At 33.2% G+C, this 22,808-nt stretch overlaps 3 protein-coding genes across 9 annotated transcripts in view; 1 reads left to right on the forward strand and 2 right to left on the reverse strand.

The window, feature by feature from the left end:
* Positions 1-59: 59 nt before the first annotated feature.
* LOC123706835 (intraflagellar transport protein 80 homolog) lies at positions 60-13,343 on the reverse strand. 4 transcript variants are annotated; one of them, XM_045656322.1, is made up of 14 exons: positions 13,140-13,343; positions 12,729-12,896; positions 9,969-10,075; positions 9,611-9,789; positions 8,814-8,903; positions 8,028-8,165; positions 7,570-7,694; positions 5,983-6,231; positions 4,044-4,201; positions 2,933-3,142; positions 2,229-2,373; positions 1,350-1,503; positions 302-429; positions 60-185 (listed from the first exon to the last, which is right to left on the reverse strand). In XM_045656322.1, exons 1-13 carry the CDS (start codon positions 13,232-13,234, stop codon positions 304-306), a joined length of 1,944 nt encoding a protein of 647 aa, XP_045512278.1. In that variant the 5' UTR covers positions 13,235-13,343; the 3' UTR covers positions 60-185; positions 302-303. The 4 variants fall into 4 exon arrangements, with proteins under 4 accessions (XP_045512278.1, XP_045512277.1, XP_045512279.1 ...); XM_045656321.1 differs by having other exon boundaries at positions 302-442; positions 13,140-13,341; XM_045656323.1 differs by lacking the exon at positions 13,140-13,343 and adding an exon at positions 12,958-12,991 and having other exon boundaries at positions 302-442.
* Positions 13,344-13,540: 197 nt separating this feature from the next.
* On the forward strand, positions 13,541-15,610 carry LOC123707304 (protein arginine N-methyltransferase 3-like). The gene has a single exon (XM_045657232.1). It carries the CDS (start codon positions 13,659-13,661, stop codon positions 15,216-15,218), a length of 1,560 nt encoding a protein of 519 aa, XP_045513188.1. The 5' UTR covers positions 13,541-13,658; the 3' UTR covers positions 15,219-15,610.
* Positions 15,611-22,808, reverse strand: part of LOC123707300 (calcium/calmodulin-dependent 3',5'-cyclic nucleotide phosphodiesterase 1) — a 314,278-nt gene continuing 307,080 nt past the window's right edge. For all 4 annotated transcript variants that reach the window (XM_045657227.1, XM_045657226.1, XM_045657224.1 and 1 more), the window contains 4 exons: positions 22,215-22,440; positions 21,492-21,765; positions 20,780-20,869; positions 15,611-19,544 (listed from right to left, as the gene is read on the reverse strand). In XM_045657227.1, coding sequence (XP_045513183.1) covers positions 19,477-19,544; positions 20,780-20,869; positions 21,492-21,765; positions 22,215-22,440 — 658 coding nt within the window. In that variant the 3' untranslated portion in view covers positions 15,611-19,476. The remainder of the gene's footprint in view (positions 19,545-20,779; positions 20,870-21,491; positions 21,766-22,214; positions 22,441-22,808) is intronic.

The following is a 22,808-nucleotide window of genomic DNA, read 5'->3' on the forward strand; positions in this document are numbered from 1 at the left end:
AATGGTAGGTATTTGTAGTTACAGATAATGGTATCGTATTTGAAAAATAAAATATGTTACTATTTTAATTCATTTATTAAATGCTAAAAAAATCAAATTAAATCTAGCTAATAATGAAACTAATTACTTAGTACTGTTTTGGAATTTAAAGTCTGGCTTGTCGTGAGTTTTTCTGGTATTGCGTTCTGAAAAGGAAAACAAGAAATCTTAAAATTTTGAAGCTTAAGCCTTATTAAGTTCTAAAATTTAATAAGAGTCTAATAGCGTTATGTGTCATAGTTTATTTTAGACATATACAAACCCTTAAATGCTGTATATAATAAACTTGATGATATTGATGGATGAGTGCAAAAGCCTCTTCAGCAACGGGCAGTTGATTGTATTGCCACGCCAGTACTGCCAAACACGCCCATAGAGTTTCATCTTCAACTGTTCGACAAAGCTAAAAAAAATATTGAACAATTTGTGTTGAGGTTCTATATTTTTAGAAAAAAGATTTTGCCCATTTCATACTTTAGTTCCTTTTAGCTAAACCCTTTTAATAATAAAACTTTTAGAATTAAACCGTATTCTAATGATGGATTATTTAACATTCCTGTCCGATTTGCATGAAAATAACAATCTTAGGGCAAGATCTATAGAGCGCACTTAGACTTAGCTCAAACTTTACTTACAAAAAACTTTGCTTAGTGTACACTAAGGATAAACTATGATTTAGTATTTATAGACATTTTACTAGTGCTGCCAGGTGACAGACACGATATCACACCAGTTATTTTAAAGATCTCTCAAAAACAATTATTTTTAAGTAATTATTAAGTAATTAAGTACAAAAGTATTTATTTTATTTCATAAGTATTTATCGAGATCATTTATTATTCCATTGAATTCAAATCCTATTTTTCCCAAAGTCTATGGAACTCCAGTATAAGATGGCATCACCGTTAATTTTATATTACGACAAAAACAAAAGGCCAAGTAAAAGATATGATTATAAAGTAAATTTTGGGCCATTATTTTTGTTAGGCTTATTTATAGTCGAAGTTTTTGGTTTGCAGTTTGCTCTATAAATACCAACTATGACTTAACTCGAAAGTTAAGTCTGAGCAAAGTCTAAGTGCAGTGTATAGATCTCACCCTAAGTCCTTAAGAATATGCACGTGTGTGCGTGAATGATTATATGAAAATGACTCCTAGACTAGACGTATTAACGAACAGGATCGTCACGTGACATGAGCCAAGAAAAAAAGTAAAACCTCCTCAGTAAATGTTACGCATTCCTTTGTAGTGGAAACATATTAAATTACCAAAAAAAGTCTGTTTAACGAGGAAATATTTTTCATACTAACTTGTAATGCATCATCCCACATATTGGCAGCTATATGTTTCAGCAGCTTTTCCGGAAACGACGCAAGGGATATACGTAACAATGAGCCATTTCCCCGGCGTACACAGACAACTCCATCTTCGATGTTCATTATACTTGGGTTTCTACCTAAATCGCTAAAAATATATTTTATTGAAACTTTTTTAGGTGCATGAGGGTAAATTATTACGGATGAAACGCAGTAATAATAATATTAGCAACACGAAGATGTGCAGCGTTTTTGTCGAAGAGAGAGAGCGATTGAGACGGCTTGAGAGAGAGTGAGAAAGAGCGAACGTAGCAAGTGAGAAAGATCCAGAGAGAGGGTGAGATAGAGCGAACGTCGCATCACGCACAGTGTCATGGAGGGAGATTGACGTTCACGATTTTGTATTCTCTTAACGAAATTGTAATTTAAAAAAATATATATATATATATATATATATATATATATATTTAATTTGTATTAATTATCTATCATTAAAATATTAAATTCCTAACAAATCTTCCTTTTTCCCTCCCCTAAAGTCTGAGAAGTTTTAGATTTGTATAAATATGAACAAGACTTAAAAATTAATTTAACAAACAAGTTTCACTTCTGACATGTGTACATTGTACGCACGCAACTTTTTTATTTATAATAATTAGGTCGAGTAAAAAACATATTTGTAGATTATATAATAAAACAATTATAGGATAAAATGTATGAGTCTTAACACATAATAATAATAATATTGTCATAACTGAAAGTTCCATGATTTAGAAATATATATATATATATATATTAGATCAATTCATCAGGTGATGGTGGTATGGGAAGTGACATTAGAATACTTTTAGAAAACAAAAAAAATCCCATTACCTTATATCCTTGCTAACGGTAGTGAGTGTTAACCAATCAGGTTGAGTTGCAGCTCTTGGACAACACCAGGCAACAACAGAATTTGCTCGCAACCCTACTAGAAGTTCTGTTTCACTGCTCCATGTAATGCTTAAAACTTGAGGTCCTGTAATAAAACATAGAATTTATATATTTGTATACTCATAGAATAAATGTAGCACGCATATTGTTATATATTTAAGTCTAAGCTTATTTACAAAGTTTTCCAATTACACAATAAATGTAATTTTTTGGTGTTAAAATTTACAGTAATAATTTAAAATGTTTTAAAGACATGCTTTACACTTTAATACCCATGGTTATTTTTTATCGTTATCGTAATACTTTACAGTCGTATGCAAATCGACTGGTTATAAGAAACGACTTCCAAACACAATTTCTATAGAAAAATAGTACTGCTAGACAATATTTGGTAGATTCTCTCTCAAGCAGAGATGACCAATGCCAAGTGCATTCGACGAACTCTCCTCGGCAAACCGGCATGCCTTAGACCCGAGAATGGTTTTTCACAGAAGGCAGATCACTTGTCTATTAAAAAACAAATGACCACGATACTGACATCTAAAAAGGTTTCGCCAGTGTTTTTTTTTTACAAACACTTTGCATATTAGCAGAATTATAATTTAAAATTTATAAATATAATCAATATTAATATATAAACTTACCTAATTTAAACATTTTAGGCTTTGTTTCCTTAACAGTAACCACATACAAATCCCGGTTATAATCCAATAACGCTAGTTGCCTCTCATTCAGCGGTCCTGTTTGGCTTAAGGCGATGCACGATACAGTCATTTTGTGTGTCAATTTTGTTACCGTATTGTCAGTGGAGCTTCGTACAATGAGACCCGTTGGAAGATCAAATACCTGAATTACTAAAATTAAAATAGCGTATGTTTTAATTTATTAGTGTTATTCATAAAATCATTACACAAGCATTAAAGTAAAAATATCAATAATTTAATTAAATGTAAAAAGAAATGCGAATGTATAAGTACTATGTATTTTTTTTAATACGATCATAGTCTGTGGCGAAAGAAAACCGTCATGTGATTTGAAGTCGCTCCAGTGCTAAATAACCGTTTTTGTTGTTGACAACACTGTTACGGATTTATAGTTTAACAATGACATCTATATGAAATAAATAAAAGTACCACCGCCATGGCGGTAGTCGAAAGTTTAAAGTCGGACTATAGATATATTTTTGTTATCATAGTTTAATAAGTTTTTAATTAATTCTTTTCAGATTATTAGATTCACACTTACATTCATAATCTAATCAATATACAGATTTTACTTAACAACGAATATATGTACATCTAATACCTACATTTTTAAATTCGTAACATCGTTTACGTAGAATGTCCGACATTAGTAAATTTATAAATACAGGTATTTGAAAATTATTGATTTCAAGTAGGTAATGAAATATTTTTTTAATCAGTAAAGGAATTATTAGCTTTATTATTATAAATTCAATATGCTTCATTGCTTCTATAATATTAGAGAAGAGATTTATTTGTACAACTTCTCTATGTACCTACAACATTTGATGTAGTTTTGTGTTGTGGCAGATTTTTTTCACACCTTGGGTTATTATTGCATTTTTGTTAGCGAACCCTTGTCAGTCAGTGAAGATGCAGCTTTATAATGGTGAAATAATTTTTATAATAGGTCCTTTTAAATTTTAAATAGCTTTTGTGTGAAAACATTACAAATATACATACAAAAAATGTTTCCTCTTTATACTATTAGTACAGATAACGTATAACGTACATTTTCGATCAGCATGGTCAATAACAGCCAATGTATCTGGCCCAAGAGATATAGTTGCTTGTCCAATCGTCTCTGGTCGAGGGATTCGGGGGCTGGCAAGTAAGCGACCCATGTAACTGTATACCGACACTCCGGCCCTCTCTACGACGCATATGCACCTGTGAGTGAGTGAATGAAAGATCGATATGTCATAAATATAGTTTTAACGTATTCCTTATTCAAATAATATTCCCGCCTAATTTTGTCCAATGACATTAGATAACAACATTTTTATGGTAATCTGTTTTGGCTTTGTATATTTTCTAAGTGTTTTTTTTAATACATAAGTTAATATTGTGTAGGTGTAAGATTACTTTTAAATAGTACGCAGAAGTGTAGATTGTTAATAATACTAATCCATGTTAATTGTTAATAATCCACACACCAATGTAAATAAAGTAAGTGTTTTTAAAATAAAGATATTTTTTTCTAAAGATATTGACTAATAATCACCAAAGAACCTGTATAACTAGTATGGATTAGTGGATGATGGATGGAAACATTTACAAAACTATTTGAGCAATATGTAATTTACTATATAACCCGTATAATTATCGCTCAATTTGTAATAATTTATTATTCTAATTGAGATTGTTAATTTCGGCGGCTTCGACTGCAATATATCCAAATTTCTAAAATAATGGTAATCTGTCGGAGCCAGATCCGGAGTACGGTTGATTTCTTAGATATTCCAATTTGAGCCTGTAATTTGGTAGCAGTCTGTTCTGAGGTGGGTGGTCTAGAGTGATTGACCAGCTCGATGTTAAGAAGGTTTGCAGTTGCTGACAATCGACATCTGCCGTAATTGTTCGGCCAAAATTAAGAAAGTTAACCTTTTCGAAATCAATTTTCGCTTGGGGCACAATTTGTCTGGTTCGGCTGAGTTCAGTATCGTACACGATCCACTTTTCATCACAGGTAATGATTCCATTTAAAATCCCTTCATTATTGTGCCGGTTGAGTATAAGTCAGCAGTCGACGCGCGTTTGTAGATTTGCTTCACTCAATTCAAGCTTTTTCACCTTCCCGATTTGCTTCAAGGGGATTAATACAGTTTTATCACTAACCGCAGTCTATAGCTTACTCAGACGTAGTTTGCGATGGATCCGCTTCCACAATAGCCTTCAATTCTTAGTTACTTTATATAAAAAAAAAAAATAAATGCCTTCTAATCGAGTACGTTTTTCGAGATGCCATAAAAAAACGAGTTAAGGATGACGGTGAAGGAGGACAGACACGAGTAACACACGGCTCTGTACTTCAAGAGCAATGTGTTCCTAATGTTATCTAATGTTAAGTGATACTGCCGCCCTTGGACACTTACATGGCCAGCCTATTAAGAATTGGTACGCCCTTGTTCTGAAGAACCCTAAGTCCTGGTGCGGAAATACTTCAGCGGGAAGCTGGTTCCACATAGTGGTGGTGCGTGATATTTTATATTGCGCCTTGACGTCCGAAGATGAAACTCAGCTCCAGGTATTAGTCCAAAAAATTCCTCTGCACACTCTCCATGGTAAATGCCGTACAAGATGCAGAGGAACATCACATTTCTACGCAACGCCAAGGGATCAAATCGCACGGAAAGTAACTGCAAGTTGACGATTGACGAAGCTGATGCTGTATGTGTGTATTCAATTATTTAGCTCCAAAATACTCGTCATAATTGAATAAAAACGTAATTAGGCAAAAGTTAGAGGTCACTGTTTTTTGTATCGAAGAATTTATATTGCATCATAATAAATCAAAATATATATTTATTGTTTATGATTGAATCACACAATTAGATAAAATTGACTTAACTTAGTTAGTGCCAGCTCTTCATACAAACTTCAGTGGTTTTCAAATAATATACCACGCTTTAGTTTAGATTCTGTGAAATAAATAAATAAAAAAGTTTTACCTCTCCGCCAGTAATATCATGCTAATACTGCCTTCCTTCAAGTCAAAGGTCACTGGCGTATTCCATGATGTGAGTTTATGAATAAAGCACTGTTTCACGGTCGCTATAACCAGGTGATTGAAGCCAAGAGCTATTTGTATCACTCTATCCGGATAATCCAATTGGTCACTTTGGTCTGTGATTATGTTCTTTATGGTAATCATTTTACGTGTTATTTGCTTGCAGGCATAGCTCCTCCATGTATACTCTCTAAAATATGTAACATCTTGTTCGAAGGCTTATTCACCCAATTTTTAAACGCGATTTCCCAAAATTCTTCTCTTTGAATTTTGGGGAAAAAATCGCGTTTAACAGATTTAACACATTAAATAAGGGAGTGGGGGAAAGTTAGCGCATCGTAAACAGCGCGGGACACAAACGTCGTCGTGCGCACCAAACTACCCCCCCCCCCACCCTCTCATTGATACTTAAAATAGCTTCTGCGCAGGCAAGGACATTTGTTCAAGATGTTTGACGGTATCTATACTGATGTCAAGATTATTAAAACTTTACATATTTGTTCGTTTCTTCTTTGATAATGTTATTATCGAAAGCTTTGAAAATGTATTTCAATTTCAATAAGTTCTATAAATTATCTATTAATGTTTGGTCCAAAAATATGACAATTATGTTATATGGGCACGGGTAACACGATTAACAAATATACATATATATAATACCTATCTCGATAATATATATTCAATCAAATTGTCGTACTACAATTTCAATAATTACATCAATATTGTCAGTAGTTAGAAGGTCGTCCTTTGGTAGTAGACGTCTTTCGTAATAATGAACGATAAAAGAGTAAGGCCGTAGAAGAAGAAGAGTAGCTCACTTTAATGCTAATATTAAGGTAAAACAATAAATTATCTAAATCAGTTATGTACTTTAATTTTTTAATGATTTATGCTCAAAAATACTTTACGTAGGTTTATTTTATAAAAAGACTGCTCATCCAAATCAACACGCAGACACACACAGTCAATAAATATTGACGGATATTGATGGATCACAAACAATTCAATGTTTTATGTCAATATGTTCAATATTTTGACATCAATAAATATTGACGAGATCATATATATAACCGTCTGACCTCTGCCATATAGAATCAGTCAGCAAACCTTGTAACAACTGCAGTTTTTTGGCAATATATCTATTACATATAAACTTTATTTTGTTGCGAATTGTTCTCTAGAATTTTTAATGGATGTAAGGAAAAACAGACAGTAAGACGGGAAAGAGGGCAGCCGAAAACGCAATCACCGCAACCCAAGAAGGTACACCATTTTACTGGGTCCGTTGACGGCCTATGGATTAAGCTCCTTTTTAAATAATTCAAGAACAGAGCCTTCCATTCCTCGGCAGCTCCGCCAGCCCAGTGCATCGTAGTTGTCCATGGGCCTCCTGTCCTATAAATACAATGTAGGAAACACCTCTTCTGGGAGCCACAGTTCGCAAAAGATACGTAGTGAAGCAGTGGATTAAAAAATAAACATTATTAATCCCAATTTACATAACCGGATTAACTGAATGAAATCCTACCTTTCTATTATATGAGCAAAAAGCACGTGACAATTAGCACAGGCTGCAGCTAACTGGGTTCCATCTGATGACCACGAAATACTATAAATACTGCCCGTTGAAGGCCGATCAAGGCAATAAGATCGCTGAAAGTACAAGATAAATAATTTCCAAAACGGTGATACACTTTTGTTTCGGTGACGCATGCTGGCAGCATAGATTAGTAGCCTCCGTTGATGGAACACCAAATAATTAAAATTTTTGTTATAACGACATCGAATGGACCACTCATATTTGGTCGTAAAAACCGATAGTCGTAACAGCCGATGACGTTAAAGTTACATAGAATTCAGCCGGTACTTTTGATCAATTTTTGGTCAATATAAGCGGTACCTTCTAAACGATGCCGTCGTAAACGGTTTTGACTGTATAACCAGCTATTTCAAAGTGACCCTGAAATAAATTGAGAGCACACTTACCCCATTCAAATCGCATAGTCTTATCAAATTATAACTCCCTAGGACGAACATATTACCAGTGGGTGACCAGGTCACACTTGTCAACGGTTGATCGTGCTTTACACTTATTGACACTTGCTGTCCAAATGTATCCCAAATCTGTAACATCATCGATGAATAAGAGTTAAACATTTGTGTTTATGTAGAAGGCAAACGGGCAGGAGGTTCATCTGATGTTAAGGAATACCGCCGCTCAAGGGCACTAACATTGCCAAAAGGCAGCAAGTGGGTTGCCGGCATTTAAAGAACTGCTATGTTCTTTTTTTGAAGAACCCAAAGTGGAATTGGTTCGGAAATACTTCAGTGGGCAGCTGGTTCCACATAAACTTCCATAATTAACTTAAAATAATCAAAAAATTCAGCTCCAGCCGAGTTTACGCTTGTTTATGATTGGTTACACAAGTGTCGTTTGTCTGTGATTGGACTAGACACTCGACCAATCACAATTACATGAAAGGCTATCGTTTTGTGTTTCTTTCACAATCTAACATTTCTTGAATATGATGTGGACATTTTATTTTTAACACTTTAATTTTTTAATAAAAATAATAAATTTTTCACCAATTATGTATTTACATACGCTAATTCCCTTCATAAAAACTAAATCAGTGTAATTATTAAAGAGTTATCTGTGTTTTTAAATACTTAGGGCACATCAGCATTTATTACATATATACATTTATTTATTAAGCAACCTGAAAATTGTACGATGTAAATGTATTTATCGTAAAATTTAATGAAGCTAACCTTTGCATAACCATCTTCTCCACCAGAAATTATAAGATTATGATTTGGATTCCACGCTACACAAAGAATAAGTCCTTCATGTGCCTTCCACTGAAAAGATAAATCGTTAAAACCCAGTGGCGCTACAACCCTTAGTTCGCCCCTTAGATTAGTGTATTTATTTCTAATATATCTATATATAAATGTTTAAATAGGCAAGTAGGTGATCGGCTGTGAATATAATTATGTGCGCTGTACGCTCAACAGGTTGATAATAAACATTACTACCGTACAACATAGCTGTATATTGTATGTCGAATATATGTAATTCATGTATGTTTTCGGTGTACCTTTACCATATATATTTTTAATTTATTAAAGTAAACCACGTCATACATAATGAAATATTTACAGTATATGTTAAAAGCTATCAATCGTGACAATTATTGAGAACATACATTTAAAAAAAATCCAATTTTAGTTTTGACTAGTAATTTAAGATGGACGTTTAACAACCAGGCAGCCGACCAGCCAGTCAGACAGGCAACCAGCGAGTGCGGCTGATGTAAAAAATAATGCGAATATATCAAGCTCCGGATAAGTAGTGTTTATTGTTACAATCGAATGAGAAGTTCCTGAAGTTCTAGGTTTGGAGTTACTAGAATGGATAGGTCAGGCAAGTATAACATTTAAATAAAACTTTTTTAAGAGATATATACTCCCTTCCGTTGACCACAAATGCAGTACTAGAAACATACCTGTTACTATATGTAGAATTTTTTTAAAAGATTTTTCATCATTTTGTTTCATACACAAACCTTATTTATTTTGGAGTTAGAATTCAAATGTTTGATGACGAGGCAATTGCCTTTTGTATATAATATAGCTCCACTGTCTGGACTCCATTTCGCATTAAAACAAGGCACATCAGACTGCACAATACTTGATCGCAGTAAGCCGTTACGTGACCAGATTTTCACAAAGCCATCTTCACCACCTGCATCAAATCTATATTATCATTGGAGATCGTCTCTATAAAATCTATGAGTAAAAAGCTCTATCTTCATTTGTTTGTCTACGGTTATTCAACTTACTGGACCTATTTCATTAATTTGGCATATAAAATATATTACGCGTATAAATAAGCGTTTTTTTTAATTCCTAAAATAATCATACCAGTCAATAATCCTGCACCATCAGGACTCCACTGTGCCGTCAAACAAGCTCCCTGATGAGCAACGACGCTTTTTTCTATGCGTCCGTTATGATTAACTATATGAAACCTGTTGGTGATAAATATAATATAGGTAAAATACTAAATTATTTTTTTTCTGTAGATTAAATAGTGGCAATAATGGCACCCACGTAGTCCTGGAATGCGAGGCTGTGGCTAATCAACGCACTAAAATCCTCGGTACAGTAAGGTCGCTCCGCGAAGGAGTTAGGCTGGCTAAATTAGCCAGGGCTTTTACGCACAACGGACCGACTACGCGTCTAAGTGCGGAAATTGAGTCCACCCTACCTATCTACCTAGTGGCAATAATGGCACCCACGTAGTCCTGGAATGCGAGGCTGTGGCTAATCAACGCACTAAAATCCTCGGAACAGTGAGGTCGCTCCGCGAAGGAGTTAGGCTGGCTAAATTAGCCAGGGCTTTTACGCACAACGGACCGACTACGCGTCTAAGTGCGGAAATTGAGTCCACCCTACCTACCTACCTACCTAGTGGCAATAATAAAATCAAGAATCAAGATTTTTAAACTTTGTCATGTCTTTTATTTCTTCTAGTTTTACTGTATTTTTCAATTTCAGACCTGGATCCTTTTGATACTATTCTGACATACTATTAGTTTGTTTTCTTGTTTGTCAGTGAGTGACCAGGTTTAACATGCGTATCGCAGACACGGTGATATACAGGCATCAAATACTTTTCTTATGTAAAACATTTTCAAGTTTCTGTTTTTCATTATTTCTGACAGTGGCCAGTATCTTATCCAAGTATAACTCTACGGTCCAGTTCTCTGCCCATGCATTCTTTATTAGCTATCAAATGTCTTAAGTAGACGTACTCAACTTCATCTTCGTTCACGTTTATTGGCACTTCAATTGAATTTGTCTTTAGTCCTTGAGATATTCATTGATAGACCTGCTTTAGCTAGTGAGGATAGTTCCTCCGCTAATTCTTGTAACATGCTTTCCAGTTGATTACGGTTTGCAGAAAATACAACAGTGTCGTATGCGAAGTACAAATGAGTTAACGGTTCCCCATTTATGTTAACTCTCTTTTTCCCCAGTCTAGGTTAACTACTTTCCCCTTTGTGATATATTAAATATTCTTGACGTTGTACGATTCCTTCACCATCTTTTCTCATTTCACATATTCCCAATATATTGTTACGAGCTAGGGGATCGGATAGAAAATGCCGTGGATTAATTCAAGGGTTTATTTCTTGAAAAATCAATGAGGAATTTATGGGCACAAAATTAATTGCAGAGACTCACTAATAACACACAAAAACACAGTCACTAATTACTTCACTTATGACCACTTCACACAGTACTTTATCACTTATATTCACTTTATTCGCACTTTATCGCTTCGGTGTTTCGCTGTTGTTATCGCATTCAAAACTAAGTGACTAGTCGCGTTTCGGCTCGCTTATATATCCCTGGCAATAATTCTAAACAATATTCGAGAACTTTCTAGGCGGGCTTGCTACTGAGTAGCGATTGCACAATTCTAGAACGTCCGCACTCTTTGTCTCTTTCGCACGTTGCTCCGTCCTTGTCGTACGGCGTTCTAGAGTGCTCAGTCTAGTTTCGAGAAAGTTCTGATCTTCTCTCTCTCTCTCTCGTATCATTTCGTCCTTGTCTCACACCTAGAAAGTTCGGTCTAGAATATTCCTTCATCAAAGGGGTATAACTAGGCCTGAAAACGCCTGAAAACGGGTCTCCTGAAAACTGCACCACTCGACTACACATGTTCTGAAACTGACTGAAAAAATGTTTCAGCTTCCTGAAAACTAGGGTAACATTATGGAAATTACAATTAACTAATATGTGATTGAGCCTCTCCTGAAACGGTCAGAAATCATATTTCAGCCTGCTGAAAAGTTCTCTAACTAGTGGAAAAATCTAGAAACATTGCAGTCGACCCGTCTCCGTAACAATATGTAATTTTTCATCTTGACTGAGGGATCTCGTATTAAGAGTCGCTATGTGAAGATTTTGGTGTGTTTCAACAGGTTCTGTTATCAGGTTCGACGAGCGAGTGTGATAATCCTTAGGGGTTTTGGTCTTAATCTTCCACGTTGACGAGTCGGCTTGGGAGATTATATGTATACATAATAGTTTAAATGTTTATGAATAGACCTGTATACAGTTTGTGGCTAAAATACATATGTTAGATATAAAGATTTAATAACAATAAAAATATAAAAAATACAGCGAGACTATCTAGACGCAAGTGGGAGCTCATGACCCGTTTGTTCCCTGGATCCGCCGATGAATAGAAATTAATCCTATTGTTTTCATTTAAGAGAAACTTCTTTATTATAAAAAGTGCCATACGTAAAATTGGTTGCCATGGTTACCAACAGGATAGCGCGTTTAATCCAACCATCGTAAAAATAAGATCGAATCATGAAAGCAAAAGTGAGCATAAAATGTGTCTAACTTATGATAATAATATCTAAGTCCAGTATTTGTCCTAAGTAGTTGATGAACGTCTCAACTCGGTCGTGCGTTACAGCCCGACAATGTACCAAATGAATTTTCTTTCTCTTTGCAAGCTATATTTAAAATGCACTATAGTCTGATGATAAAAAATTAATCACGACAAACAGTGACGTAGTTTTCTTATATACAATGTCGATCAAAGCTAAAACTTAGAAGATAACCTAAGAGCCAATAAAGAAAATTTTGGTAAATACATACTTTCCATCAGCTGTAGATATTAATATAACGTCGTGTTGATGTTTTACACCACTTTGTCCCGTCTTCGGAAATAGATTCATGGATGTTGGGAAAAAATCCTCTGCGAATGCAGCAACTGTCATACATTCATTGTTTATCAGGTTCCATTTTAATAATTTGTGATCATCGCTAAAAAATTGATAAATTTAATGTGTTTTCTTTGCTATGGTATTATTAGTATTGATAATACCTTTAATTAAAGCCTAACAGATTTAGCGCTAAGTATGACGTCAAATCCAATGCATTTCTAAATCTTACACGAGGCCTACTAGATGAGATTTACCTTAAATAATAATGTAAATCGATTTCCTAAAATATAACCCAACTTTGTTCACAGTTTTAGCACTTATTATATCTATTAATATATTATACCTGCAAGAAAATACATCCTCAGTGTTGTTCCAACATACACAAGTCACGACCGCCGTATGTTTTGGCTCTTTAAAAGTAGAAATTTTTAGTTTCATTTTGGGTTTATGTGATTATATTTCTTGTGTTGCTTTTTTTAATAAAGTGTTTCCTTAGTAACGATTACAATTTGCATCAGCGTCATCTAGGTTGCTGTAGTAATATTAAGTCAGGTAATAGTATTTTTCTTTTTTTTACAAATAAATATAATATATGAAAATTTTGTTATAAGTACTTGTCTTATTAAATACTTTAAAAGAAAATATAAGTTAGAATTAATTTATTAATGGAAGACAGCATGACAATTTGCATTACGGTACGACCTTCACTAACAACGGCTGACATATGACAACTGATAAAATCCAAGTGACAGTTATTAAATTCCACATGGTTTTGATTGAACTTGAGATTTGAAATGGTGTTTTATTACAAGATAGTTTTAATAAGTGTTGTCTAAATTATCTGAATATTTATTTTCCCAAAATGTCTGACGTGCCTGATCTTAGTTCTGATGAAGAGCATTACGAGGAAGATGAATGGCAAGAAATGGAAACCGCTAACACTGCCGTGCCGTGTCTGTTTTGTACGAGCTCACTCCCATCGATCGAAGAAGCGGTGTCCCACTGTGAAGCTTTACATGGATTTAAATTAGGTGAATTAAAAGTTAAATTTAATATGGACTGTTATTCATACATAAAGCTTATCAACTATATTACCACACACAAAGCTGAACCTCATGTAATTATGGCCTCGGACAAAGCTTTGTGGGATAACGAAAGGTATTTAAAACCAGTAGAGAATCATGAATGGCTTATGTTCGATTTTGATTCCTTAGCAGAAAAGCCTAGTTCTCCTAAATCATACCATGCTAATGTTGAAAATGGTTTAGTAACATTATCTCAAGCACATTTTATAGAACTTCAAAGGACAATTCAAACACTGACAGAGCAATTAAAAGATAGTAAAACTCACTTACAATTGGCTCAGGAAGACATGTCTAAGATGAAAGAATCTATGAAATCTCTTGTTGATAGTGGACCCCTTAGCAAAAGTGATGAAAGTAGTTTGATAATTGATTGCGTGTCAAAAGTGCCTTTAGAAAGTGATGAGGGATACTTCAGTAGCTATGCTCATTTTGGAATTCACTATGATATGCTATCTGACAAAGTTAGAACAGAAAGCTATAGAGATGCAATTCTCAAAAATAAAGATACTTTTAAGGGAAAAGTTGTGTTAGATCTTGGTTGTGGAACAGGTATTTTATCAATGTTTGCAGCAACGGCTGGAGCTAAAAAAGTGTATGCCCTTGATCAGTCTGATGTCATTTATCATGCCATGGATATTATTCGAGAAAATAAGCTTGAAAATGTTATACAAACAGTAAAAGGAAGATTAGAAGACACAAAATTGGATGAAAAAGTTGATATTATTGTGTCAGAATGGATGGGATATTTCTTATTATTTGAAGGAATGTTGGATAGTGTTATTTATGCAAGAGATAGGTGTTTAAATACAGGAGGACTGTTATTACCTAATAAATGTAATATAAGCCTAGTGGCTAATGGTGATGTAGATACACACAAAAAATTAATAGAATTTTGGTCAGATGTATATGGTTACAAAATGAATTGTATGAAATCTGAAGTTGTCAGAGAAGCAACAATAGATGTTGTTTCATTTGAGCATGTTTTGTCTGAACCTTGTGTTGTTAAAGAAATAGATATTAATACTTGTACAATTAATGTAATGAACTTTGAGTCAGATTTTAAGTTGGTTGTTAATAAGAATGGTCATCTTACGTCTTTGGTTGGTTATTTTGATACATTCTTTGAATTACCTGAGAATGTGTCTTTCACAACTGGTCCTCACAAAACACCAACACATTGGAAACAAACTGTATTCTTTTTTAAAGATTGTAAACAAGTCAGCAAGGGTGATGTTATTCAAGGCAAAATTATTTGTAATAGACAAAAAACTGATGTTAGGTCACTTGCTGTTGAAATTCAACTTTTCGGAAAAGTTCATAGATATATTCTTAACTGAAAGTTACCACTTTTTTAAGTTACTTCTTGATAAACATTCATTGAATGGATGTTACACCTCAAGTATTTTAAGATTGTCATTATAGTCAATATATAATTACAAACAATATAATAACTTAAAAAGTGTGAATTTGTATTAGACATCCCAATAACCTACAATTTGTAGAGTTGTTGGTCATTTTAATGTGGCAATTGAAAATCTTATGATGCAGAAATAGTCATTTTTTAATTGGCAGTGTATTGCTTGTTTGTAAGTTGCTAGTAGCATTATCATATACAGATTTATTGTTAATGTGGCTGTGCTTTCAAGTGTGTGCCTTGAATTTTCAATTTCATGTCATGCCACAGTATGCTATTGAAATGTCAGGTTATAAACAAAAATAAAAATTTTCTACGAAATTCTTTATTTAATTTTCAGTGTTCTACTTATATACATAATAGAAAAGGAATAAAAAATTACATTAAATATTCAGGCTTTTTACATAGAAAAGGGTATCTATAAAGTATATATTCATTGAACAACGGAAATAATCAATAACATGTAAAAAAAATTACTCTACCTATTGCTGGATAATACATTTGAAAATTTAAAGACCTAAGAAGTAAGCGAATAAGGGAACAATTGCGCGTGTTTTTTATGCAGGCGTTAGTGTTTAAGTTTTTAAAAATAAATACAGGTGATTATTATTAGGTATATAACATATGACTTACATTAAGACACTAAACTATTTCTGTGCTACATCTATTTAAAATAACCACTGAGTACAACTCTTAGGAATTTCAAATTAATTTCTTTTTAAGAGTATGAATCTAAATCTACTTTATAAAGCTATATCCCGAATAAAATGGCGCTCATGTACACATACTGTCCACTACCTAATACTTACTCTATGTGTCTAATATAGTAAATATATATTAAAAAGATCTATTGTATATTTCATCTACGATAAGCGTCACCAGTTGGATTAATACTACCCTTACATTCCCCGACTTTTGGGACCTAATGTGATTATGGTTGTTTTCTGATATTTAAAAGGCATGGTCCCACATTTTAAATACTTGTAAAATAATACTGAATGCTATGAAAATACGAAAAGGGTGGGTCCGTGAGAAAGATCTTTATATAAATACTTTTTCCGTTATCAATAAACTAAAGGATTATTCATAAATGTACTGTAAGCCTTTATTAGTTCTTTATTCATTCGAGGTTTTAGACTACTTTCCTCATGATTAAGTATAGGAGTTAGTTTTAGTTGTAGAAACATTTTTCTGTAGAGTCGTTTCCATTCCGTTACATATAATCAACGGTTCATAGTAAATACGACTTATATTTTGAAATTGAACTTGGGTGTCTCTTTTTTATCAAGGCCCTTATTAGATTTAATTAAATGCACGAAACACATGACATTGACATTATTAGTTGACGTAAAACATGTTGGCATTTTAGAAATTGGCTATAAAATTCTTTCTTTACCAAACCTCATAATATGCATTATATTTTATAAATATTGGTTTAAACACATGAAAATTTTGGCTCTTTAATTATAAATAAAGAAAAAACGGCAATGATATATTTTCACTTCTAATAATATCTTGTTATCTGGCAAGAAACAGGTATATTTTAGAAACTATGGTTTTGGTCGAGTTTTAGCCATTTCAATCAGAAATATTAAAATTAATAAGCGTATTATATGAATTAATATCTACTTAACGAATAAGATATTCTTATACACACTATACGTAAAGTTGCTCCGAAACCAGCGATTCTATAATACAATAGCTCTTACATTAAACATTTACATTAAAGGTTATTCGTAATTTATATTATTTGTGGAATATATTTAGTAATAACGATAACAGATAGTTAACATTTTCGGAATTCCATGAATATTTAGATAGGAATCGGTGCTGCCATCGCGAAACGTTTCTATAGTAATTTTAGCGCAAAAAATAGATTTTTTTTATTGTGTGCGTTGGTGTCATAAACATGATGGCTACTGAACGAATTAAATTTTGAAGGCTACATTTAATATAACTATAGAGGATTTACGATCTAAAGGATGATCTTGATGAAATAAACGTCTAAAATAGTTGGACTGTCAATTAGTTATTACTTACATTTTGTAAATCTAAGCCACTTACATCCAAATATCTATAACATATTTAAATTTTAAGTAACTGCTATAGCCGACTGTCAATTGTCAGAAATAGAATTCAATGTACATTTGTATATTTTGAGATAAGTACCGTGGTATAATTTATATTTAATAGCAAAAAAATGCATGAAGAATGCATATTTGGAATTATATAGCCTATGGTAACATATAATAAACAAAAAAAATATTTATAAATTGTTATATACAAATTACATATGGTATTATTTACACGAAAAACAAGTTTTCTACAATATACGAGGCCTGCTCGAATAAAAACTCTATACAAATCATAAATAACTGTGTATCTACAATTATCTTTTAACTATTATAAGGGTAGTTGTTAAGTTTATAGTGTTTATATTATAATAATTGTTATTAATATAAATTAAAATCGTAATAAAATAATATTTACGCACACTTATAGGTCTGTTATGTATAGGTACAATTTAAGTACGGTGAATAGATACATTTAAGGTTAACAAAGTTAATTCCTAGATAAAGAGGGTGTCAAATATTGATTGATATTCCAAAACAAAATTACAAATTGTTAATTAACGAAACCTTACAGGTGGTTAGAACATTGTATTTATTTTATATAACGCAGCGCCAAAGAATTGTAATTTTTATGGAGGTATGTAATTGCAACAGATTATAAATTCTTTTTTTTAATAGTTTTGTTTCCGTTGACGTATCGGTGACATTTCCGCGTTAGCAATATAAAATGACCTGAGATTGACGAGCCGCGAAATAGGTAAACGATTCGTAACTCTTGTAACGTCGCAGATAAAGAAGTGTAAATATTTGAAAAGGATGACGCAAAAACAGATCCGTCAAAGGTTATTTGAACCTCTTTACTTTAGACAGCTTTTGAGGATAAAATATTTTTTTTTTTATCATTAACATGTAAAATAAAGAAATGTATATACAAATGCTATTTCTAGATATCCCGCTCAGCGGGATATCGCCTATTCGAATGTAACTCACTACGCTGTCTTCCAAAAATTTACAAATCGAAGTTTTATTTACTATATTTTTGCCTGCCTAATATCTAATTTGGTAACAGAAAATCTAAGTTATATTAAAATAGATTTAAGTCATTGTTACAAAATTATAACTGTTACAGTAAAAATGAAAATTAAATTACTATTGTCACTGTCAAGCTAAAATATTGAAGGTGCGTATTATTCAATGGATCAAATGCTTTAATTATCTGTTTCTACTACACAGTTTAAACCTAGACAGAAAGAGATACACAAATTATCTAAATAGTATAAGACTACGTGTACATCATCATTCTCTCTTACTCAATCATCTAGGGTGAGATTCAGAAAAAAACTTAGCGCGACCCCATTATGACCCATTTGTCATATGTCAAAATCTAATATATTTTTGACGTATAGGTGTTTTTCATTCAACTTTCTTACCCTTAAAGTTGCGTCCAATAAGATAGCTCTAATAACGTTACTTTGACATTTCACATCATTTTATTTTGTTTCTATTTGACAAGTAAGTTATAATGTCACGGCTTCACAAACATACAGCTTTAGTTAAAAAGCTTTTGTAAGTGCGTTTATGAATCACATAACGTTATTAAAGTTTATAAAATACATATCATATTAACCACTTAACAGCGTACATTAACTGAGTCTGTTTTTATTATTATGACAAAAATTACGATGACATCCAGAAATAGGCCAAGGTTGGTGGCGCCACAGGAGTTTTTGTGTCCGCCAAACCGAAACTATAATTCAAGCCTCGAGATTGAATCCAGTTTCCAGCAGCAAGCTTTATCTAATTTCTATAGTGGATCCGCTTTTATTTACGTAGGTTTTGGATATATGAGCCGTTGAGCTCTCAGTTTCATAACCTTGCAATTTTATTGAAACCCACAATCGCTTCGTTTAAAGCACAACGTTGCCAAGTTTCATTATATTATATTAGTTGCGTACAATATGAAAACATAGCTTCAATGTTGAACGTATTAAGAAAATATGAAACACTTTCATAACGATCTTTATGGATCTATGCAGTGTCTTTGTTAAAGAGCGAATGTAACATATGGGAACAGCTGTGCCTGACACTATTTACAAGGTTGGCCAAATATTATTCAGCTGCTGGTTGCGGCGGTGCTCCGTTCGGCTCCTCTTCTAGTTTGGCCCGATCTTCTGCATCTGAAATTTGAATAAATTTTATTAATTAGCGTATTTTTACAAAGACGGATTGAATGCAATTTTTCTAGATTTTTCCACTATTTAATGAACTTTTCAGCAGGCGGAAAAATTTGTTTTGGAATATGTGTAGTCATTGGTACAGTTTTCAGAAAACTCGTTTTTAGGAGATTTTATTACTAGTTATACCCCTTTGATGAAGGAAGATTCTAGACCGAATTTTCTAGGTATGGGATAAGGACGGAATGTTACGCGAGAGAGATGGAAAATCGGAACATTCTCGAAGCTAGACTGAGCACTCTAGAACGCTATACGACAAGGACGGAAGAGACAAAGAGTACGAATGTTCTAGAATTGTGCAATAGCTACACAGTAGCAATCCCGCCTAGAGATTTCTCGAATATTGTTTAAGATTAGTTTAGTTTCGAATGCGATATCAATAGATAAACACCGAAGCGATAACGTGCGAATAAAATGAATACAAGTGATAAAGTACTGTGTGAAGTGTGCATAAGTGAAGTAATTAGTGTCTGTGTTTGTGTGTAATAAGTGCATTTCTGCGAGTAATTTGTAATTATAAATTCCTCATTGATTTATCAAGAAATAAATATTTGAAGTAATCTACGGCATTTTATATCCGATCCCCTTGCTCGTAACAGCAATAAGAGCAATAGTGTTACTATCAGCTGTTATCAGCCGAAATGTTATCGTTCTTCATGATTAGATTTACCATGAAATAGCAAATCATTCTTAAAAGACTCCCGCAGCACCACGTCATATATCTTTAATTAACTAAATTTCGATATGATTATGTGAAGTAATATTACAGTGTGGTTGTGTCACTGCGCAGGTGCTCAATATGCTTTGCGTTATTAGCCTTTTAATAGAGGTTAACCGTGGTCTATTACGGGTTGTATATTTTTAGAGAGGTACATTTTGTTATTGTTGAGCAGTGTTTTCCAAGTGGCTCCAGTATGTGTTTTTCATCCCTGAGGTTGTAAGTTCGATCCCCGTCTGTGCACTAATGGACTATGAATGGTGAAGGAAAACATCGTATGGAAACTTGCTTGCTGACTAAAATGTCAACGGCTTGTATTAGGGATACGAGGATCATGAAACAGATACATAAATGTCAGGCCCAGACCCAAATAGTTATTTTATATTTTGGTATTATGATAATTTTTCAGTAACTATACAGTTTAAAATTAAATCTGTCATATGAAACAGCGAGCTGATACCTTTCGCGGCTTGCTCTTTCCAAATCTTTTTGTTGTCCATCAGGCAGGTGACCCATGGTTTCTTTATTTTTAATTTTGTGAGTTCAGCGCCTGAAACATATTTACATTGATGAAGTAAGACATAAATATTGAATATTTAGAAAGAAAAATACTTTATTATAGACTATAAAATAGGATTCACTGTGTCCTGGTCTCTCTTCCTTTTGACACGTTAATTGTACTTGACAATAATTTCTACGTTACATAATTTATAATTAAACGATTTTTGCACCATAATAATATTTTCCGTATCATAGGACAGGTTGACAAGATGTTGTTTAAGATTTTTTGTTTTGAATCCTTGGTGAAATCAAAAACATTAATATTCCCAACCAAACATAAGATACTTTGTTAGCAATTAAAATCTATGTACATATATAAGGCGAATCTAGTTTAAACTGTTACCTGTAAACGTAATACAGATATTAAGCTCTAGTGTTTTATTATAGCTTACAAAGAGATATCGTACAACCCATGACCGTGTGCAGCTTGATCCCTTGGCGTTGCGTAGAGATGTGGGGGTCTCTCTTCATTTACCACATTTGCCATGGGGAGTGAGAAGAGTTCCGTCGAATAAATACCAGCTGAGTTTGATCATCGAACATCGAAGCAGAATGCGAAATTCCACCTGTATTACGACGTTCGTCCGAATGTAAACGACCTAAAAACTTACTAGGATTATCCTGCCCATGAGCACCTTGGCTGGTACTTGTTGTGTTCTTAGTATTCGAATGCAACGGGCCTAGGATGCATTCCAACATATCTGCGCATACGCCCAAACTTGGCTCCACAATAAAGTCTATAAAACCGATTTGAGATTCAGCGACTAGTGTGTTGTTCCTATCACAGAGTGGACTAAATGGAAGGCCAAGTTCTCTTTCTTTATCTCCCTGGAGGAAGAATTCATCTAGAAGACTCATTGTCCATCTATGATGAAGGTCCCATCTCTGAAATATAATTAAAAATATTGGATATTTTATATAAATAAAAAAGAGAAAAAAATATTGTGTATGTTTTAATAGTTTAGTAAAACATGGTTTCACAAATTAAAAACAAAAACTTAATAGTGAATCCTTAATGAAATATTTTTTTAGGAGTCTCTAAAACAAATTATATGTATATTTATATATTATATAAGGCATACTAAACTAAACTAATTACAAATATTATTCAAGCAATATATAGAATACCTGTAATATTTACAATCAAATTTTCGCGTTAAGACGAAAATCATTCGCATCTGTTAATTAAACAAATAAACAATTACTTAATAAGTAACGAATTATAACAAACAATAAGCTTAATCTTATTTCAAATAAAAATTGACGTGAAATATAAGATTATTATTAAACTTTTTCTTAAAACAATTGTTTTACCAAACACATAAATAACGAACCTTGGCTGGGTGTGAGATATCACAGCAGTGTAGAACAAGAGAAACTGCCTTAGATTTGTCCACGGTGGGTTCAGCCAGGGTAAGTAGAGACCTCATGTTCTTTAGCTGCTGGAAATGGAATGACATATCTGTGGCCAGCACCATGTCTATCACCAATGTTCGGAACTCTCGGAACTCATCCCGCGATAGGTTGAGAAGTATATTGTTTTCTTCCTCTTTCAGCAATCTGTAATTAATGTGTTTAAATTTTGGAAGTCTGGAAGTTTGGGATTATGAGGGGGATTGGAAGCTGCACTGTGCCTTAGGACTTCATGTGATTTTCACACACTTTTTGTCACATACTAGCGATAGACGTTGTCCTGTCTTAACTAAGAATATTGATTTCGAATTGGTATAATTAACTAATAATGCTTTAAGATATACAACATTCTTTGTTTACTTTTCTGGCGTATAAATAGTTTTGTTGGTATTCCGACATGGAAACAGGCATAAAACGGCGGCGGTCATGTAAAAAACCTGGATTTTTAAGATTAATGCCACAAACAATTAGCGACTTTGATTATTTTACATGTATTTTATCAATATAATAACTTC

Source organism: Pieris brassicae, chromosome 3 (genome assembly GCF_905147105.1).
Source record: "Pieris brassicae chromosome 3, ilPieBrab1.1, whole genome shotgun sequence".
Classification (NCBI taxonomy): domain Eukaryota; kingdom Metazoa; phylum Arthropoda; class Insecta; order Lepidoptera; family Pieridae; genus Pieris; species Pieris brassicae.